The following is a 22,464-nucleotide window of genomic DNA, read 5'->3' on the forward strand; positions in this document are numbered from 1 at the left end:
TATTTAAAGATAAACTTATACGATTTTTTATATTTTTTTTGTTAAATGAAATTTTAAAATTTATTTTTTTTAATTTTTTTAATATTTTTTCAAAAATAATTCGCCAAAAAAAAGGCATAAAAATTCATAAATAAAGATCATTATATCAATATTATTAATATTATCAATATTATCAATAACGATAGTTTTAACCCAAAAAGTCTCATTATAAGGTATTTTATTATTTATTATTTGTTTGTTAAAAAATTTAAATTTTTTTTTATGGCTGTTGTATAAAACCGTTATATAATATTTTTGTTATAATGTACTATTGTTGTAAAAAGTGATTAAATATAAATATAAAGTAAACTAAACACAAAAGTAAATATTAGATAGATAAAGTAATATTAATTATGTTTTATTAAGTAATGAAAATAAACCTCTAAAGAAATTGATTATGAATTTAGGTTATCTATACTGTTTATAAAATAGTCGGTTTAAATGATTATTATATGATTCTTGGAATAAATAAATATCTATTATAATAAAAGATATCTTGAGTAAATATATCTATAATAAAGGATTCTTTGAATAAATAGTTATCTTGATAAATATCTGACTATGGTGCACGTGGAATGATGGCGCAATGATGGCGATTGAGATCAATATTAATAGAAATCCTCGGGTGGGGTAGCTAAATAATATGTAATATAACTGAGCTGTCGCTAAATGTAATATAACTGTTGTTATATTTAAGAACTCTAATATAATGAATTAATTACAAAACAAAATGTATTATAAACTAAATGTAATTAATTATAATAATAATAAAACACAAAATAAAGATAAAATAAAATATAATAAAACCAAAATAAATATATAAAAATATTTAAAAAATTATATTTTAAAAAATAACAAATCTTTATTAAAACTAAAAATTACTAATTATTATTATTTATAAATTCTATAACTAAACTATTACTTATTACTTTCTCTATATTATTTTCTCTCTGACTAAAAATTATTTTTGAATTTTAATTTATACTGAAAAATATTATTTTAATTTTAAAAAATATTTAATTTTAAAAATGTGTTTACAATTGATGATAAATATAAATAATAGATGTGTGATTATTTAAATTAAAAATGTGTCTAAATTTTATGATAATTATAAAATAATATATGTTTGTCTTTTTCTAATAAATGTGAAATATGTTTATGATTATTATAATAAATTTGAATTGAATTTAGAATTATTGCTATATTTCAAATATTTGTGATGGAACCCCTATCTGAAAGATGGTTACAGTTAGAGCTCCACCCGGAGTTACAGGAATATTACTAAGTTTATTAAAGAAATATAGTTATAATAGAAATATAGTTTAGAAACCTTTATTTAAGTATTTTAGTTATTATATTATTTATTGTTATTGTTATTAGAAGTTAATATTTAATATATGAGTCATTAATAAAGAATTATTACTGAAGTATTTATACTATCATAAACAAGTTGACATGAATGTATATATATGTTAAACATGTAACAGTTTCAACTAAATATATTATAAATGGAAAATTATTACTATTTTAAGAGATATTATTATAAAACTTATTATTACTATTTTAAGAGATATTATTATAAAACTTATTACTATTTTAAGAATTATTATTTGAAAACCTTCATTATGTTTATGAGGTATCATTACATATTTTTATTCACATCCTCATTGGTGTAGTCGGTAACACTCTAGTCTTTCACACTGGTACCTCGGGTTCGATTCCCGAATGGGGAGCTTTTAATATAATTATATCTTCCCAGAGATTTTAAGTTAAAAATTTTTTCACTTTTAAAAAAAAAAAAAAAAAGAGTTAAGAGATACGTTGCCTGTTTGGTATCTATTTTTTTCCATTCAATTACACTAACCTTTGAACAAGATCATATAAAAAATAACTTTTTATAATATCGGTTTTATAAACTCATCTTTGTAAAAGAGTGGGTGATCTTCTATCTGGAAAACATATAAACAACCAAAACAAACAAACAAATAATAAATAATAAAATACCTTATAATGAGACTTTTTGGGTTAAAACTATCGTTATTGATAATATTGATAATATTAATAATATTGATGTAATGATCTTTATTTATGAATTTTTATGCCTTTTTTTTGGCGAATTATTTTTGAAAAAATATTAAAAAAATTAAAAAAAATTAAAATAAAAATTTCGGTTAAAAGAAATTTTTATGAAACACGTTGCAAGAAGCCATCGTATTACTTTTTATGGGAAAAGCTTTATAGGCTATAAAAACCCAATTATATATATATATTATATATTAATTATTATATAATTAATATGTGAGTGTCTAACACCTTCCCCTCCTTTCTTTAAGGCGATTAATGTTTAGGAAGTGGCTTTATTACTCTACCAGATCTTGTGGTTGATTTAGTAATTTTTATGTTGACATCAGAGTTATCATCAGTATCTATATCTTTATTTTTACTTTTAGATGATTTTTTATTTTTTATTGTTTTTAAAGATGCTTTTGATTTTTTTGGAGTATTGGAAGGTTTCGAAGAAGAATTTGAGCTCATAGCTTCTTTGTTTACTTCATCTCTTCCCTTTTTAGAGTTCAAATTATTATTTGGATCTTTCCAATACTCTCTTAATACATCTTCACAATTGGTAAGGTCTATCTCTTTATTCCATGTTGGTGAAGGATAGCCTTTCCATTTTACCAAGTAAAGTTTATTTCTTTTATCATGGTTTAATATTTTTTCAACCTCGTATTCCTCTTCACCGTCTTCCATTTCTTCTGGATCAGGCATAGAAATTTCATCTCTCAACCAGTCTTCGTCTTCATATAATTTGACTAATTGATCCATATTGAAAACATTGTTTCTTTTTGGATAACCGGTATCAAGAGTAACATTGTTACCATTAATTTCTATGATTTTGAATGGACCACAATTTTTAGATTCTAATTTGTGTGAGATTAAATCGGTAGAATCACTTGTTTTGAAATATTTTCTTTTTACAAGTACTTTTTCTCCTACGACAAATATTAAACCTCCACGTTTTTTATTATAATACTTTTGCGACGCAACTTGAGCATCTAGAATGTTATCACGTACAATTTTCTTTATATTACTCATTGGGATACGATTCTTTGTCAAAGTATTAAAATGATTGACAGGTGTTGGTGGATTAAATCCATAAACTACTTGGAATGGAGACATCTTTGTAGATTTATTCGATGCTGAGTTGAGCGCAAATTCAACTAAAGGAATCAGTCCAGCCCAACTTTCGCCATATTGCTCTGCAATTTTACGAAGCATACGAATTATTTCTCTATTCATTCTTTCAGTTTGACCGTCACCTTGTGCTCTATAAGCAACTGTCATTTTTAATTTAGAATCCATTGTTTTTGCCCACAATGTCCATATTTCCGAAAGGAATCTTGGGTCTCTATCAGACACAATAGTTCTAGGATAACCGTGTAATCTAAATACATGATTCAATAAAAGGTCAGCTGTTTGTTCTGCAGTGATTGTTTTTGAACAAGGTACTATGTGTACCATTTTAGATAATCTACAAACTATAACACATACTTGATCAACTTCAACAATAAATCCAGAAAAGGTATATGGTGTTTTTGGTAAAGATAAGAAATCTATAGAAATATCTCTCCAAACTTCGAATGGGATTTCCAAACTTTGAAGTAAACCGTTATCTTTTCTGTTAATATTTAACTGGCATATTGCACAAGATTTAATGTATCTTTTAATTATAGTAAACATTTGTTTAAAATAATAATCATTTCTGATGTTATTATAAGTGATATCTACTGCATGATGGCCGCTATATTTAGAATCATGATATTCATTCAAGATAGTATCAATGGTGTCTTTTTCTGTGATGATTAACTTTTTGTTTCCATCTTCAACAAGATAACATATTCCATTGATTTCTTGGATACACATGTTTGGGTTGTTTTTCATTTCTTTGAGCCATTCTGAAGAATCTTGTTCTTCTTTAATTTTATTTAAGAATGGTTCATCCCATTGGAAATTATCGTATTTCCTTGAGAGAAAGTCGGCAATACCATTTTGTTTACCGCTTATATGTTTTAATTCATATTCAAACTCTTTAATGTATTTCATGTAGCCATCCTGTCTTTTTGTGAATGGTTTATCATTAGACTTGTTAATGATATATGTTAAGTTCTGATGATCTGAGTATATGGTTACTTTTTTACCAAGTAATAGGTATTGGAATTTCTTTAATGAATCTATGATTGCTAAGAATTCTCTATCTCCTATACTGTATCTCTTTTGTGTATCAGAAAACTTTCTACTATGAAACCAAATTGGTTTGAAAGAATTACCTTGTATTTGATATAAAACTCCTGAAAGTGCTCTATCGCTTGCATCACAATATAAGTGGTAGCTTCCATTATTCAAATTGTTCATATCTGATACAATTAGTAATGTTGAGGATTCTTTGAGTTTTTCAATATCTACAGGTTTGTTATCTTGCTCAATAGGTAGTGCTATGATGTTATCACCATTGAATTCGTTTTTTAAATTTATGAATTCTTTAATTGCATCTTCAGATAATTTTGTATTACCTTTACCTTTGGCTTCTGCTGATAAATGTATCGTCTTTTCAGCATATTTTTCAATAACTCTTCTAAAGAAACCAAATAAACCCAACGCGGCTTCAGCTTCTTTAGAATTTCTTGGATTTGGTAACTCAGAGATTGTTCTGACTTTTGCAGCTCTTGGAGATATACCATCTTTACCTATTTGGAATCCTAAGAAATCTATTTGAGTTTTGAATATTTCACTCTTTTCTTTAGAGATGTAAATTAAATATTTTCTGCAATATAATAGTACTCTTATTACTTCAATTATATGCTTTTTATAATTAGGTTTTGTATGAACCATTAAATCATCAAAGTATTGTAGTAGACTTTTGATTTTACCAAAAATCTCAATCATCATTCTTGCAAATGTAGACGGAGAGTTTACGAGTCCTTGAGGCATCCTTTTATAATGAAACTTACCAATGTGAGTAGTGAATGCAGTGTAATGTTTGTGTTCTGGGTTCATTGCTATTTGATAGAATCCCATCAACATATCAAACTTTGAAAAGATTTTTGAATCCTTACACTGTCCTAACAGACTATCAGCAGGTGCAAATGGATGATCATCTCTAACTGTAACTTTATTCAATTGACGATAGTCGTGCACAACCCGCCATGAATCTCTCTTTTTAAGAAGCATAATTGGTGAAGAATAGTTTGATTTGGATTTTTCGATTATACCGAGTTCCATAAATTTAACTACCATTTCTTCAACAGCTTTCTTTTGATCATCAGAGGAATAGTAAATCAACTTTTTTGTTGGTTCTATATTATGACCTGGTTTAATTTCAATACTATGTATTGTATTACTTCTACGTGAAGCATTTAACATCTCAGTCATCTCTGGTAATTTTTCTACAACTACGTCGTCGAATGTTTCAAATATGTAATCACGAATAACTTGAATTTCATCTTCAGTTGGTTCTTGTTTTGAAATGATGTCACAGATTGTTGATGGTAAATTTTCAACAATTTCAGTGATTTGTTCGATTATATCGTCGTCATCATTAAACTTTGGATTCTCAACCTTTTTACAATTTGCAACATTTATAAAACAGTTGAATTGTGATGATTTTTCATAATTTATTCTATGATTCCTACAATCAATTTTAATTATTTTTTTCTCTTGATCAATTATTGAATTTTCAAAGAGAATATCATTTCCTATTAATATATCGATTATATCGAGATCTGTGATAATGAAATTATAATTTCTATCATCAATTCTTATATTTATAGTTTGTGATATTGTTTCTTCTACATTTAGTAAAGGAAATTTAATTTTAGTTTTTAAATTTTGTATATTATCTTTCATGTTGCTAGATAAATGTTTTCTATTTATTAAACTAACACTGCTTCCAGTATCTATGATTACTTTAGAAGGTGATTTACAAAATTTAGGATTAATAATTAACCTTGGTTTATTCATATTATCTTTATCTTCAATCATCACTCCATTTAAAGTTGGTAGTAATATATACTTTGAAGAATTGATATTTGTATTTTTAATCATTTTGATTACAGGTTTTGATGTATTTAACAAAACCTCAAATATTTGTTCATCCTCATCATTTTCAGTTTTTATATCATTAAAATCAAATTTATTATCATTTAATTGATTGAAAATATTTTTCAAAGGATTAATATCCAAGTTATTTGTTCTTGGTAATATTATTTTAATTGGATTAATAAATGAAATATTTTCATTTAAATCTATAGAAGGATTTACTTTATTTCCAATCTCATCAATTTTTAAATTATATTTATTTTTTAAATATTTTTTAATTTTATTAATGTTTTTATTAACTTCAGAATTATCTTTATCTCTTAAGTTAAATCTTTCACTTTGTGAAACATAAAAATCATTTAAAGTATTCAAAGATATATTATCATTAGAATAATCGTAATCTTCAATATATGAAGTATAAGGATAATGTGAAAAATTAATTTTATTTTTATTTAAATTATTTAATAAGATTTTATCAGCGGATAAATCTGGGTTTGATAGTCAGCTTTTAAACTTCTTTGAATTCTCTAGCTTCAACTAAGGCAAACTTTGTTTTTATTTCTAAAGATTAAAATTCCATTTAATAAGTCGTTAAGCACTTTAGTACCACTGTTCTTATTGGAATAACCTTCACGAATTTTATCAGCTTCAACTTTGTTATCAGCCTTCTTATCATCTTTATAGCTCAATGATGGTTTACTACCTATGTTATTTGAACCATGACCATATTGATCAGATGATTTTCTTTTTAAAAAGATTTTCATTATTTTAGAACATTTCATAAAATAGTATTTAACAATTAGTTATATTAATTTTTTATAATGTTTATAACATTTATATGTAAACAATGAATGTATGTATGCATGTATATGTGTACATTTTATGTATATGTTTATTCATGTATGTATGTGTATACAATGTATTTATATTTGTATGCACTTTATATATATATATATATGTATCTATGTATACAATTTATATATGTGTATATACTATGTAAGTATATATGTATATATTTATATATATGTTATATAATGTATGTATATATGTAAGTATACAATTTATAAATATGTGTATATATACAATGTATGTATATGTATACAATTTATAAATATGTGTATATATACAATGTATGTATACAATTTATATATGTGTATGTATGTGTACAATTTATGTATATTTATATACATGTATGTATGTGTACAATTTATGTATATTTATATACATGTATGTAAGTATATAGTTTATAAATATGCGTATATACATTGTATGTAAATGTAAACGATTTATAACTATGTGTATATAGTTTATAAATATGTATATATACATTATATGTATAGTTATACAATTTATAACTAAGAATACAGTTTATAAATATGTATCTATACATTATATGTATAATTATACAATTTATAACTTAGTGTATATTTATATATAGTATGTGTATATCTTGTATACAGTTTGTAAATATGTATCTATACATTATATGTATAATTATACAATTTATAATTAAGTGAACAGTTTATAAATATGTATCTATACATTATATGTATAATTATACAATTTATAACTATGTGTATATATTTATATATAATATGTGTATATCTTGTATACAGTTTATAAATATGTATCTATACATTATATGTATAATTATACAATTTATTACTAAGTGTACAGTTTGTAAATATGTATCTATACATTATATGTATAATTATACAATTTAAAACTTAGTGTACTGTTTATAAATATGTATCTATACATTATGTATAATTATACAATTTATAACTTAGTGTATATACATTATATGTATATGTATATTATATATTTATATATAATATGTGAATGTCCATTGTCCGTATATAAATATGTATATTTACATTATATGTATATGTATACAATATATAAATATGTTGTTGTGATTATAACAAAAGTGTTTTTTTTTTTACAATTATATTTATCATATGATTTATTATTTTATATATATCTAATCTTTTTTTATAATAATCTGAATATCCGATTTTTTCTATAATAACCTGTATATCCAATCTTTTTATATATTTTTCTTGCATTCGAATTTTTTAATTATTTATTTTGATATTATTACAAATTATATAAATGTGTGTATGGTTGAAATAAAAAAAAAAAAAAGTGTAAAAGAGTGGGTGATCTTCTATCTGGAAAACATATAAACAACCAAAACTAACAAACAAATAATAAATAATAAAATACCTTATAATGAGACTTTTTGGGTTAAAACTATCGTTATTGATAATATTGATAATATTAATAATATTGATGTAATGATCTTTATTTATGAATTTTTATGCCTTTTTTTTGGCGAATTATTTTTGAAAAAATATTAAAAAAATTAAAAAAAATTAAAATAAAAATTTCGGTTAAAAGAAATTTTTATGAAACACGTTGCAAGAAGCCATCGTATTACTTTTTATGGGAAAAGCTTTATAGGCTATAAAAACCCAATTATATATATATATTATATATTAATTATTATATAATTAATATGTGAGTGTCTAACAATCTTACTACCGTTCGATAGATCTTTCAAAGATAAACACATCTACATTAACTATTCAATCCAATCTCTTAATCTCACAGAGCTGGATACAGTTAAAATCTCAATCTTTAATCAAAAACCCGATTCAATCCTTTATCAATCTTATATAAACAACTGGATTAACCTCTAATCCAATCAAAAACAATAACAATCCACTACAAAATGCTATACTCCGAAATAGCTGCTTTCAGTAATCAAAACCCTGGAAATCCACATCTCAACGATGATACCACCAAATTCATGAATGATTATGCATCTACAATAAAAAATAACAGTTTTGAAGAACTCATCAACAACAACATTAATCAACTTGATATTTTTTCGATGATCATAAACACAAACAAATTATCAGCCTTCGAGAAAAACAACAATCATTACTCTCTTACCTTAGAATTTCCAAACAAATCAGTTGAAGATATTCTAGATATTAGAAAAAAACTCGTTGAATATGGTATTACATTGGACAAATCATACCCAGACAAAAAAAAACATTACAGAGTCCACACACTTGTCAACACCAAAGAAAATGTGATTAAACTTATCAAAGACCGTATTAAACTTGGGTTCTACACATCCAGTAAAGACTACCATGTTATTACTGGTTCTATGAAATGCCCCGAGGAATATAAAGAGGCTGCAGATGGGCTCTTAAAAACTTCTTTCGATAATAAACTCAACTACGAATTATTTACCTCCCATGTTCATAATGGCTACTATAACGCTTTTGGATTAGTCGAGTTCAAGAAAGATACCGATTTGAAAACAAAAAGAATCAAGGGTATTAACACAAAATTCACAATTAAACGTGCGTCCAACGGTTATAGAATGGATAAAATCAACAAAATCGCACCGTTAAAAGATAAAATTAATATCAAAACTAAAGATAATGTCAAAATATCTTCAGAACATAACCAGACCATCTCATTTGACAATCTTCAAGTTGATCAACCAATAATTCAATCACCAATACAAAACAACAATAATAGAAAAAGAAAAGCTATGTCTCAAAACATCAGTTTAGAAGATCTATCACCAATAAATAATGCACCAAAAAACAATAACAACAACATCAACAACAAAAAACATACTATCCCAAGAAGCAGAGTTACCAACCTTACTAATTCATTATTAAACAGAATCAGTTTTGGATACTTAAGTTTAAACTCTAACATTGAAATAATAGATGACAACAACACTCACATTGATAAAGACTCATTATATGATAATAACCAATATCAATCAATTTACATAGATCCAAACTCTCCTAAAAAGGGGGTTAACAATCATATATACAACCTATAAATATGATAATAAAAATAAATCAATGGAACGTCAGAGGATGGGGAACTGATGCTACATTCAATAACAAAAATAACTACATAAATATTCACTCACCCCAAATATCCAACTCAATAACAATAGTAAACGAACTTAACTCAAACCAACAACATGTTTTAAAATCTTACCCAGGATCTTTAATAAGTGTTACTAATAGAGGAAACGGAATCGGCATACTAAACCATAACAACAAAACAATACAACTCAAAGAAATTTTCACAATTCCCGGTCGAGCCATCATTGCAGATATTATCACCACCTTTTCAAGCACCAGAATTCTAGCAATATATGCCCCCGCAAAACCAGAAGAACGTAAATTATTTGCAGTTTACATCAACGACCACTATAACAAATACTACAACAATGATAATCCAGAAAATAAAATAGATATTATAGCAGGCGACTTCAACTGTCTTGACATAAACGACCTTACACTTCCACAAACAAATACACAAATCTTATCATATGATCTTATAGTGGATAGAAAATTTATATCAACACCAGATGATTTAGCAACAGTAATAGAATCCATTAAAATAAATAACAGACTAACTGATACAGACCCAAAGAAATTACCAACTTTCAAAAGGAAAATAAAAACAGATTTAGGTGACAGACTGATTCAAAGAAGACTAGATAGAATATACATCAATCAAAACCTCTTAAACTATAATAACTTATACTTCAAAAATATCTCACCACCTGCGGAATACTCAGATCACAACTTCATATCTACTGAATTTATACCTCACAGCAAAATCACAAATACAACCAAAAGATGGAGAATAAAAAAATCAACAATTTTAGCAAACCCAATGTTAACTAAAATAGACAATTTTTTATCAAACATCAATTCCAATATAACAGATATTAAATTCAAAACACTTAGAAGAATCATCAGCCATATCAACGATCTATATTATGAGTTTCAAAAAAATTCAATGTACCTAGAGAAAATTCAAATAAACAGTTTAAAATCACTGCTTAATACAGAATATAATTCGTATGCAACATCAACTCTGATTTCCATTAATAAAGCAAAACAATTAAATTACAGATTAAATAGCGACCTAAATAAATATTGCGAAGAAACTTCACTCAAATATATATCAGCTAAGATAAAACAAAGATCAAATGATTACAACATTTCAGCAATCAAGGACCAAAACGGTAATATTTTTACAAGTCAAAACGATATCGAAAAAGAATTTTTATCCACTTATGAAAATCTATACTCCAGACGAATCGACGACCCAATTACCCACCAAAACATGCTCAAAAATTGGAAAATATCTAAAGATTCTAAATGGGACATTTTAGATTCTGACTTTACAAAAGAAGAAATAATTTTAGCAATAAACCAACTAAATCCAAACAAATCACCTGGTCCAGATGGAATAACCAATCAATTTTATATCACACATAAAGAAAAACTAGCACCAATGTTAGCTTCTGCTTTCAATGACACCCTAAACAACCCACACATAATTGATCTACAATATAAAGAAGGTTTAATCATAACAATCCCAAAAAAAGGTGACCCTATGCTCATCAAAAATAGAAGGCCTATAACTCTTGCTAATTGTCTATACAAGATACAATCTAAGGTAATCAACAATAGATTACAGACTATTCTTCCTGATATAATTAACCCCAATCAGAAAGGCTTTACTGGAGGCAGAAAAATTACAGATAATACAATGACTGTAAACGAAATTATCAAATATTGTATCAAGAACAAACTACCAGGAATCATTACTTTTTATGATTTTGAGAAAGCTTTTGACTCTATATCTCATGATGCCATTTACAGAACACTATTACACATTCAAGTACCAACCAAACTAACTAATCTTATTATGCAACTACTCACCAATTCCTTTGCAAAAATAGAAATAAATGGTAAAAATACTGATAAATTTATAATAGGACGAGGAGTAAAACAAGGAGATCCTTTATCACCGACCCTTTATGTAATGGTAATAGAAGCTTTAGCTAGATCAATACTAGAAGATAAATCAATAATTGGACTTCCTTTAGACAACACAAACAGAAGAATCAAATTTCAAGGTTTTGCAGATGATTCATCATCAATGGTTCATAACAACGACCAACTTAATTTGGTACTTCAACACTTCAATCAATTTTGCACAGCAACATCATCAAAACTAAATATAGATAAATCAGTTTCAATAACAATCAACAACCCAGACACAACAAATTCAGTTATTCCAATATCAAATAAACCAGAAAGATATTTAGGTTACTACTTCACAGGTACCGGAATCCATAGAAAACTACCAGAAATACTGAATTCTATAAGATCCTCGTTATCATTATGGAAAACAACAAGTAACTCAATTAAAACAAAAGTAAACATCCTCAAATCCTTTGCACTATCAAGAATAACATATTACTCGTATATTGAAGAATTCAACGATGATGAAATTAAAGAAATCAATAAAATTGCAGATTGGTTCCTATCAGCACCTAACAATAAAAGTCCAAATGGTTTTAAAGTCTTCAAATTAATGAGCTCTAAAAGAGCAAATTATCCTATGGATCAAGGAGGTTGGAATCTTTGGAATATCAAAAACAGACAAAAAGCACAAAGATTATGGATGATAAATCAAATAATCAATAAAATTGAAACTAACAAAATAGAATCAGAATATCAACACAGTTGGAAACATCAAATATCAACCAAAACAATAACTTCAGATTACCTATTTAAAAACTACAATGATTGGATACAAATAAAAGTTAAAAAAGGACTACTAGACGGGTTGAAATCCATTAAAAATAAAGACGGCAAACCTCTTTCTTTAGCAGAATGGTATTCGGAAATAAACAATCTCAACAGCTTTACACCCAAAACAGAATTCCAACAATGTCTTCAACTTACAGGTTATAGCTATATCAACCTATTCAATAATATACTTAATATTAAAGATCCAAAATCAAGAAACACTCTATTCAAATTCCAAGCAAGATGCTTACCCATCAACTTCATTCACAACAAACCATGTAGACTATGTAATGAAAATCTTAATAATGATCCATATGGTCATCTATTTTTCAAATGTAAAAAAACTCTGAAATTCATCAACTTTAATAAACTAAAATCATTTATATTCATTACTTCGGGAAGGGGCCTCAATTGGTCACTAGACATAACAAGATCAAGAAGGAATATATCAATAAAAAATATTACATACAAAATCCCAGAAGGTCGCAAATCCGATGGAGAAATAAATATGGATTACAACAACACCAGATTCCACAAATCACACTTCCAATGGAACTATAAAGCAATAGATTTCGACTTAACTAGATGTTTCGCTTATAGAAATGCCATAGCCCTGGTATTTCATCAAGTTTGGATTTGGTTATGTAAAGAATTATATGACGATCAAGAAAATACAATAAAAGAACTCGATTATAAGAATCTAACCTCAAAATGGACTAAACTAGCTACTTTAGAATACTTAAAAGGTTTAAAAAACATCAAGGAAAGACACGCTAAACAACCACAAACAATTAGCAACATCAATGAAGAATATAGAAAATTCAAAAGAAGAATAGCAAGAGCATACTTCATCAGCATCAAATCTTTACCAAATATCAACAGTTTAGAATATTTTCTTTAAAAACATTACAAAAAAACATTAAATAAAATTTTACTGATTAATTTAAAGCATTTGCTTTTAATTATCTTCACTTTTAAAAAAAAAAAAAAAAAAAAAAAAAAAAAAAAAAAGATTTCTGTGAGTAAAAGTTCAAACACTTTGCACAACTTTTACTATTACCAGGGGGGTTTAGTGCCTCTTTGTTGTCTGAAAAATTCAAGTCGCCTTTTATAAATTTTACTGATTGAGCATTTGATTTTAATTATCTTCACTTTTAAAAAAAAAAAATAAAAAATTTATAAATTGTTTTGGTCAGCACATTCGTTTCTTTGATTCTTATATGCTGGTTTATATAGTGCAAGTGCTCTAATAATATTAATAATAATATTAAATCTGCCATAGTGGCCCCTCCTGTAACTATAATTATGATTTGTAAAAAAAAAAAGTATCTTTTATACTATTAATAAAAATTTTGTTTATTTTTTTTTTTTTATAATAGTTTTAAATATCTACCTTTAATTTGAGAAAAACAATGTGTAAAAAAATAAAAAAGGTATGGTTAATATTTACTACTACTGAAAGATTAAATATAATGAAAAAACAATATAAATAAAAAATTTATAAAAAAAAATTATATTTAATTTTTATTAATAAATAAAAAAATTTACAATTAAAATAATATTACCAAAAACAAATAGCTTGTATATTAATCTTTTGAAAAATATTTTCAATCAATTAAATGATAATAAATTTGATTTTAATGATATAAAAATTGAATGATGAGGATGAACAAATATTTGAGGTTTGGTTAAATACATCAAAACCTGTTATTAAAATGATAAAAAATACAAAAATTAATTCTTCAAAGTATACAGTGCCCGGATTATATGTAGACCCCTCCAACTTTTATTAAATCATTTATAAAATAAGATTTACCAATAATAGTTTTTATATGAAGAGCCTTACCGCCAATAATTATTAATTTTTAAAAATGAATGGTGTGGGTGTGAATAAAATAAAAAAATAAAAAAAAAAAATTTCTATATTTTTTTTTTACCACATTTTTATTTTTATATTTTTTTTATCATTAATTTAATAATTAAAAGTTAATATAAGTTTAAAAATAATATATAGTACCTAAATAAAATGATGTTAAGTGATGAAGTTCGATACTCAATATTATCATATAAAAACAGAGGTCACAAGTCGAACTCAAAAATTGCAAAAAAATTAGAGCGCATAAATCAACAGTAGCAAAAATATTAGAAAAGGTAGAACAAACAGGCACAATCAATGACCGTAAACGTCATGGAATATAGAAAGTTTGACGAATGTGATGAACATGATTTATGTTTCAATTTTTTAAATAGTAAATTTACTATATAAAATTAAGTATAATTTGGTATGAACAAAATGGATTTGGAACGATATCATACAAGTCAGTAAGAATTATATTAAAGAGATATAACATAATATATATATATTTAATTAATATATAAAAAAGAAAGTTAAGAATCCCTCATCGATTAGACATAATAGAAGAAAAAGATTTTTTTAAAGTTGTGATTATAAATTTTATTGTGGAATAATGAGAAAATTATATGTTAAAAGCTATTATTATTATAATTTTTAATAATGATGTTCGCAATTCCTTTGTAGAAATTTGTGTGGTAAATTTCATTTTTTTAAATTAAATTATTTTTTTTTTTTTTTTATTGAAAATTTTTTTTTTTTTTTTTTGTGGTGTGTGGGGGAAATTTTTTTTTTTTTTTCATTTTCATTTTCATTTTCGTTTTATCAATATACATTTATTTTATTTTTTCTAATAGGTAATTATATATATATATAATATGTTATAAAAATAAAAACTAATTATTTTTTTTTTATTCTTTAGCATTCATTCGTTTTGGTCCTCAGCATTATCATCATCATGAGCATCCTCACCGGCATTCGTCTTGGTCCTCAGGGTTATCATCCTCAGCATTCTTCTTGGTCCTCATCATTATTGGCATTCATCTTGGTCCTCATTATCATCATCATGAGCATCCTCACCGGCATTCGTCTTGGTCCTAAGCATTATCACCATCAGCATTCATTTTGGTCCTCATCATCATCAGCATCCTCACCGGCATTCATCTTGGTCCTCATCATCATTAGCATTTGTCTTGGTCCTCAGCATTATCATCATCAGCATCCTCACCGACATTCGTCTTGGTCCTCATCATCATCACCGGCATTCATCTTGGTCCTCAGTGTTATCATCAGCAGCAGCATCATCAACCTTAAAGCTTTAGAAAAGAACTTTTAGTAAATCAATAATAATTAATAATTTTATAAAAAAAAAAAAAAAAAAAAAAAAAGAATAATAATAATAATAGGGTATAATAGTTCAATCTATTTGATGGAAGAAATACATTTTCCCTGGCCAGGCAAATATATTGGAACATCAAATGATTTTACTATTTTCAATATCCTAATAATTAAATTTTCAAATAAAATATAATAATTTTTTTTTTTATAAATAATATGTTTATTTTTTACTGTTTTCCTTTTTATTAAAAATAGCTCTTCATGATATAGTTTAGTATTATTTTTTTATTTATTGAAGAAAAAATGATTATTTTTGTTTGTCTACTCTTTTTAACTTTGCAAAGAAAATGTTAAAATAAAAAAAATAAAAGTTAATGAAGATCATCATTGATGAAAATAGTTTTATAACAAAAACCGTATTAAAAGGTATTTTTTATTTATTATTTGTTTGTTTGTTTGTTTTGGTTGTTTATATGTTTTCCAGATAGAAGATTACCCACTCTTTTACACTTTTTTTTTTTATTTCAACCATACACACATATAATTTGTAATAATATCAAAATAGAAAATAAAAAATCGAATGCAGGAAAATTAAAAAAAAAGATTGTATATACAGGTTATTATAAAAAAGATTGAATATATAAAATAATAAATCATAAAAAAAATAAATAATAATAAAAGTGTTATAATCACAACAACATATTTATAAATTGTATACATATACAAATAATGTATATATACATATTTATAAACTGTATATAGATATACATATATTATATATAAATATATTAAACATATATACATACAATGTATATATACACGTAGTTATAAATTATTTACATATACATACAATGTATATACGCATATTTATAAACTATATACACTTACATACATGTATATAGATATACATAAATTGTACACACATACATACACATAAATATAAATTGTATACATATAATGTATATACACATATTTATAAATTGTATACATATACATACATTGTATACATACACATATTTATAAATTGTATACATACATTATATATAACATATATATAAAATGTATACACATATACATATATAAAGTGCATACAAAGATAAATACATTGTATACACACACACACATACAAGCATACACATACATAAATTTTACACACATACATACATACACATAAATGTTATAAACATTATAAAAATTTAATATAACTATTTTATGAAATATTCTAAAATAACAAAAATCTTATTAAAAGAAAATCATCTGATCAATATGGTCATGGTTCAAATAACATAGGTGGTAAACCATCATTGAGCTATAAAGGTGATAAGAAGGCTGATAACAAAGTTGAAGCTGATAAAATTCGTGAAGATTATTTCAATAAGAACAGTGGTACTAAAGTTCTTAACGACCTATTAAATGGAATTTTAATCTTTAGAAATAAAAGCAAAGTTGGCCTTAGTTGAAGCTAGAGAATTCAAAGAAGTTTAAAAGCTGACTATCAAGCCAAGATTTATCCACAGATAAAATCTTTTTAAAAAATTTAAATAAAAATAAATATATTTTTTCATACTACCCTTATACTTCATATATTAAAGATTACGATTATTCTAATAATAAATTACTTTAAATGATTTTTATGTTTCACAAAGTGAAAGATTTAACTTAAGAGATAAAGATAATTCTGAAGTTAATAAAAACATAAATAAAATTAAAAAATATTTAAAAAATAAATATAATTTAAAGTTGATGAGATTGAATATAAAGTAAATCCAACTATAAATAAAATAAAAATAAAAATAAAAATTAAATTTATTTTGATCGATATTTATTGTTAAATGGTGAAAAAAGTGTTAGTGAATTATTAAATTATAAAATGAGTGAAATACATTATTATATAGAAGAATGGGTGAAAATTTAGAAATAAACAAATAATAAAATATTTAATTTGTTTAAATGTGAGATATTCTTTAAATAAAAAATAGATAGATAAAAAATATAAATCAATAGAATATAATATTTATAAAAAAAAAAAAAAAAAGGTGAATTTGAATAATGAAATAGCTTCAAAAATAAATAATCTATTTCATTATTATAAAAAATAATTTACAATAAATAATAAAATGAATAAATAAAATAATAATTTTAATTTTTAATCTTTATTTAATAAAATATTTTATTTATAAATATTAATTTATTCAATTTGAATAATACTAAATAAGGAATATTTTATCGAAATAATCTTTATTTTTACAATCTTTATTGAATTATTAGGAATCGAGTTTTGCCCAGAGGGCTGGTGATCAATATTTTTGTAGTATAACTGCCCCCCCGTCCGACCATATATATACTGTTATGATATCGCTATATTAACGCTATGACCTTAGACTTATTAAGAGTCACTAACTGCTGTTTACTAACTACTGTTTAGTAACTACCAATTCCAGTGTTTCCAAATAACTTAAGAATTAGCTTCTAGAACCAATCTAATTCAGTATAAATACCTCAAGTTCTCAGTCTAAAACTTCAGAGGTTTTTTATTCTATTTTATTAAATAAACTACAATTTCATTACACATATAATATTTGTTATTTGTTGTTTATTTGTTATACTTAATTTACATATATATATACTTAATTATTTGTAAGCTGTATAAAGCTTCATTACATTTTTCATCAGCTTGCTCGATTAGCTCAGTCGGCAGAGCGTGGTGCTAATAACGCCACGGTCGCAGGTTCGATCCCTGCATCGAGCAATATATTTTTGTTTTTTTTTTATGGATAAATCTTCCCGGTGATTTAATATTAAAATTTCCCTATCACCCTCTGCGAAGAACTTATCTTACCTTTACCCTCTGTCCAAGTTTTATCAGTAAATGTAATTCCTGATTAATTTATACCATTTGCTTTTAATTATCTTCTTTTGAAAAAAAAAATGTCCAGGTTTCAACTTAAAAAATCTTCACTTTTTTGTATTCATTAAATTTTAGAACTAAATGAATATATAAGTTATAACAGTTATTATATAATTCTATTATCAATTTTGTATTGTGCCCAGCTAGTATTCAGTGTGGTAAACTTATATCATAAAAAACAATCTTCATGTTTAAAAAAAAATTAAGATTATAGATTTTTAGATTAGTTAGACGATTAAACCAAATAAAAATTTTGATAGAAAAATAAATTATATTTAAATAAAATAAAAAGACAGTTTTTTAAATTTTTTTTTATTACAAAGGTGACGGTATATTTTCTATAATGATATTAATAATTTGGAAAGAGTCATAGAGATTGTTATTATTACTATTGTTGTTATTATTATAAATTTGATCTTCAAAAATAACTTTTGAGGTTGATTTTCTATTTGTTCCATCATTACCATTAATTGATAGCGGTGATAACATACTTGAGTTAACACTTGTAACTTCAATTGGGGGAGGAGGTAATAGGGTTGCTTCTTTCAATGATTTAAAACCAGTATTTTCATTTAATGTTGTGATATTGACGGTTGGTGTTGTATTATAGTTTGTATTATTTGGATTTTCATAAAAATTTGGAGGTGATATAATATTTAATGGTGATGGTGATCTAAAATCATCATCGTCGCTGTGATGATATTGGTGTTTATTTGATACTCTATTACTAAGTCTATTTCCATAGTTATTGTTATCATTATTGGTATTATCATAGTTGTCACTATCATTATGATTATTATCATTGTCAATTGAAGAAAATGGATTAAACAAAAATATTCTATGATTTAAAACTTGATTAGCAATCTTTAAAATATGGGTTGGAGTTACAAAGTTTTTTCCAGAGAGAAGAGCCAATGATTTTGCAGCCAATATGAAATTTGGAGTTGCTCTTGGAGATGGACCAAAAGAAACGAATGGGTGATTTCTTAAGTTTATAATAATTGACCGTATATATTGATCAATATCATTTGATATATATGTCTTTGATAAATATTGTTCTCTTAAACTTTTGATACGATTTGGTGTTAATATAAATTGTTGATCTGTTTTTTGGGGTTGATCTGATTGTTGAGATAATGGTTGCAGATGATAATTATTTTGTAAAGCCATTGGTAATATTAATTTTGGTATATAAAGTCTCTCTGTTAATTTATAATTTAATAAAAAGTGATCTAAAATTAATGGTGACATTGGTTCACTATTACTGCTCTTATTATTAGTATTATCATTGTTGTTATTGTTATTATTGCTATTATTATTATTATTATTATTATTATTACTATTACTATTACTATTATTATTGTCATTTAAATTTAGATTATTAAAATTTGTAAAATTACTATTAAAATTATTATTGTTGTTATTGCTATTAATATTTATAGTTGAAATTATATTAAAATTCTTTGGGGTGTTAAATGTTGAGCCCTTATAAGCAACTTTTCTATAGGTCATCATTTGTAAAAGGGTGTACCTTGTTGACAATGGTGCGTAATCAATATCATCTACTATTAGTATATCCACCATTTCATAATCTTTAATACTACTTGTTAAATTAATATTGATTTGGTTTTGAAAGCTATTAAAACTTGTATTATTATTATTCATATTACTGTTGTTACTATTGATTGGTTTATTGTTTTGATTTTTTAATTTTTCTATATTTTTATTTGATTGATCAGCCCCTACTGGTTTTAATGGTGGTGTGGTTTGTTGTTGGTATGCAGATGATGCATTTGAAGTTGACCTAGATAAACTTGATAAACTATTTTCATTATTAATTGCTTTTGGTATAATTGCTGTTTGACTTAGCTGGCCAAAGCTATTTTGTTTTTGTAATGTTTGTTGTTGATACTGTTGCTGTATTTTATATAAATCGTTATTGTTGTTCTCTTTATAATAACGTGTTAATATTTATATTGATTTTTTAGAATTATATTGGCAATAAATTATAATTACTTTTTTGTGGTAATCTTAAAAATAATTGTTTAACAAGTTCTTCGGAGGTGGTGGTATTCGAGCATGCTATATAACCACATTTTAAGCCGCACATTAGTGGTATAGTTTTATATAGTATATAACCTGTTGAAAAATGTTGCTGTTGTTGTTGCTGTTGCTGTTGCTGTTGTTGCTGCTGCTGTTGTTTTTGTTTTTGACTTTTAAAATCATTTGTTGATGGTGTTGAGCTTAATCTTTTAGACTGTTGTTGTTGCAGTTTATTTTTTAATTTTTTGGTGAAGGAGGTTTGATCTATTAACATATTTGAGTTTGATAAAATACATAAAAATATTGAATGAATTAGATCATTGGGTATATTTATATTTGCTCTTTGTTTCTGTTGTTGTCTAATAAAATTTAAAAAATTTTCATCATCGCCATCTCTGCTATTAATTGTATTGTATTTGCTATCTTTATAATTATTATTATTATTATTATTATTATTATTATTATTATTATTATTATTACTATTATTGTTTGGGGTTGTTGTGCTATTAAGATAGTTGTCATAGTTATCAAATGAATCTAACATTTCTGGGTCAAATAATATTTCATAATTGCTAGTACTATTAGGAAATGCATTCTTATAAAAGTATTCATCACCTCCGTCCTCTTCATCCGATGATATAACTTGAGTACTATTATTTTGATTCTTTTGTTGTTGATGTTGTTTATTTTCTCTTAGTAAATTATTAATTAATATATCTTCGTTATCTTGATAGATGCAACTTGATAAATAGGCTTTAAATGATTCTATACGTTGATTAAATTCATTATTTTCTAATAATACAATTTCTTTGATAGTTTCAATTGGTTCTTCTGATACTATCTGTTCGTCTATAATATTTTCATCTTCATTATCATTTTTTTGTGACCCAAACCCAAGTCTTCCAGTAAATTTGATAAAATTTTTTTTTAATGCTTTTCTCATTTTTATTTTATTATTAATATTATTAATATTATTAATATCATTAATATTATTATTATTTTTTTTAACTTTAATTTATTATCTATCTTTATGCATTGTTTTGTAAATTTTAAAAAAAGTGGTTGAAAAATTTAAAAAAAAAAATTAAAAAAAAAAAAAAAAAATTCAAAAAATAATTAATAAAAATTTAAAAAAAAAAAAAAATAAAAACAATAATAAATATTTAATAGAGAAGTTTTCTAATGATTTATATTTTTTAAATGTTCATTAATAAATTTTTACTCTTAATTTTTCCCGAATATAAATTATATATTTTTGATTTTGATCAATTGATTCTTTTATTAAATAATTTGATAAATATTAGCTTTTTAGAAAAAATATTTTTTAACATCCACAAATTTTTTTAATTATTTTTACATGAAAAGATTTTAATAAAATTTTCAAATATAAAAAAGTTTCAAATAAAATAAAAATCTCCCATGAACTAAATCAATAAGAAAATGTAAAAATAAATTACAAAAAATTATTAAATATATAACCTATAGAAAAATGTTGTGAATAATTAATTGTTAATAAAATAAAAACA

General features: G+C 24.6%; 3 protein-coding genes across 3 annotated transcripts; 1 reads left to right on the plus strand and 2 right to left on the minus strand.

The window, feature by feature from the left end:
• Positions 1-2,391: 2,391 nt before the first annotated feature.
• On the minus strand, positions 2,392-6,288 carry DICPUDRAFT_15082 (uncharacterized protein; the record flags this gene model as incomplete). The annotated part of the gene is made up of 1 exon (XM_003288256.1): positions 2,392-6,288. A coding segment is annotated over one exon (3,897 nt), but the record flags the coding sequence as incomplete, so codon positions are not given.
• Positions 6,289-15,607: 9,319 nt separating this feature from the next.
• On the plus strand, positions 15,608-17,447 carry DICPUDRAFT_152516 (uncharacterized protein; the record flags this gene model as incomplete). Its single annotated transcript, XM_003288247.1, has 3 exons — positions 15,608-15,931; positions 16,359-16,413; positions 17,278-17,447. The coding sequence occupies 3 exons, from the start codon at positions 15,608-15,610 to the stop codon at positions 17,445-17,447; spliced, it is 549 nt and encodes a 182-aa protein (XP_003288295.1).
• Positions 17,448-18,518: 1,071 nt separating this feature from the next.
• Positions 18,519-21,881, minus strand: DICPUDRAFT_152517 (uncharacterized protein; the record flags this gene model as incomplete). Its single annotated transcript, XM_003288257.1, has 4 exons — positions 18,519-18,523; positions 18,827-18,865; positions 19,285-20,844; positions 20,912-21,881. 4 exons carry the CDS (start codon positions 21,879-21,881, stop codon positions 18,519-18,521), a joined length of 2,574 nt encoding a protein of 857 aa, XP_003288305.1.
• Positions 21,882-22,464: the final 583 nt, after the last annotated feature.

This window comes from Dictyostelium purpureum (genome assembly GCF_000190715.1).
Source record: "Dictyostelium purpureum unplaced genomic scaffold DICPUscaffold_129, whole genome shotgun sequence".
NCBI lineage: Eukaryota > Evosea > Eumycetozoa > Dictyosteliales > Dictyosteliaceae > Dictyostelium > Dictyostelium purpureum.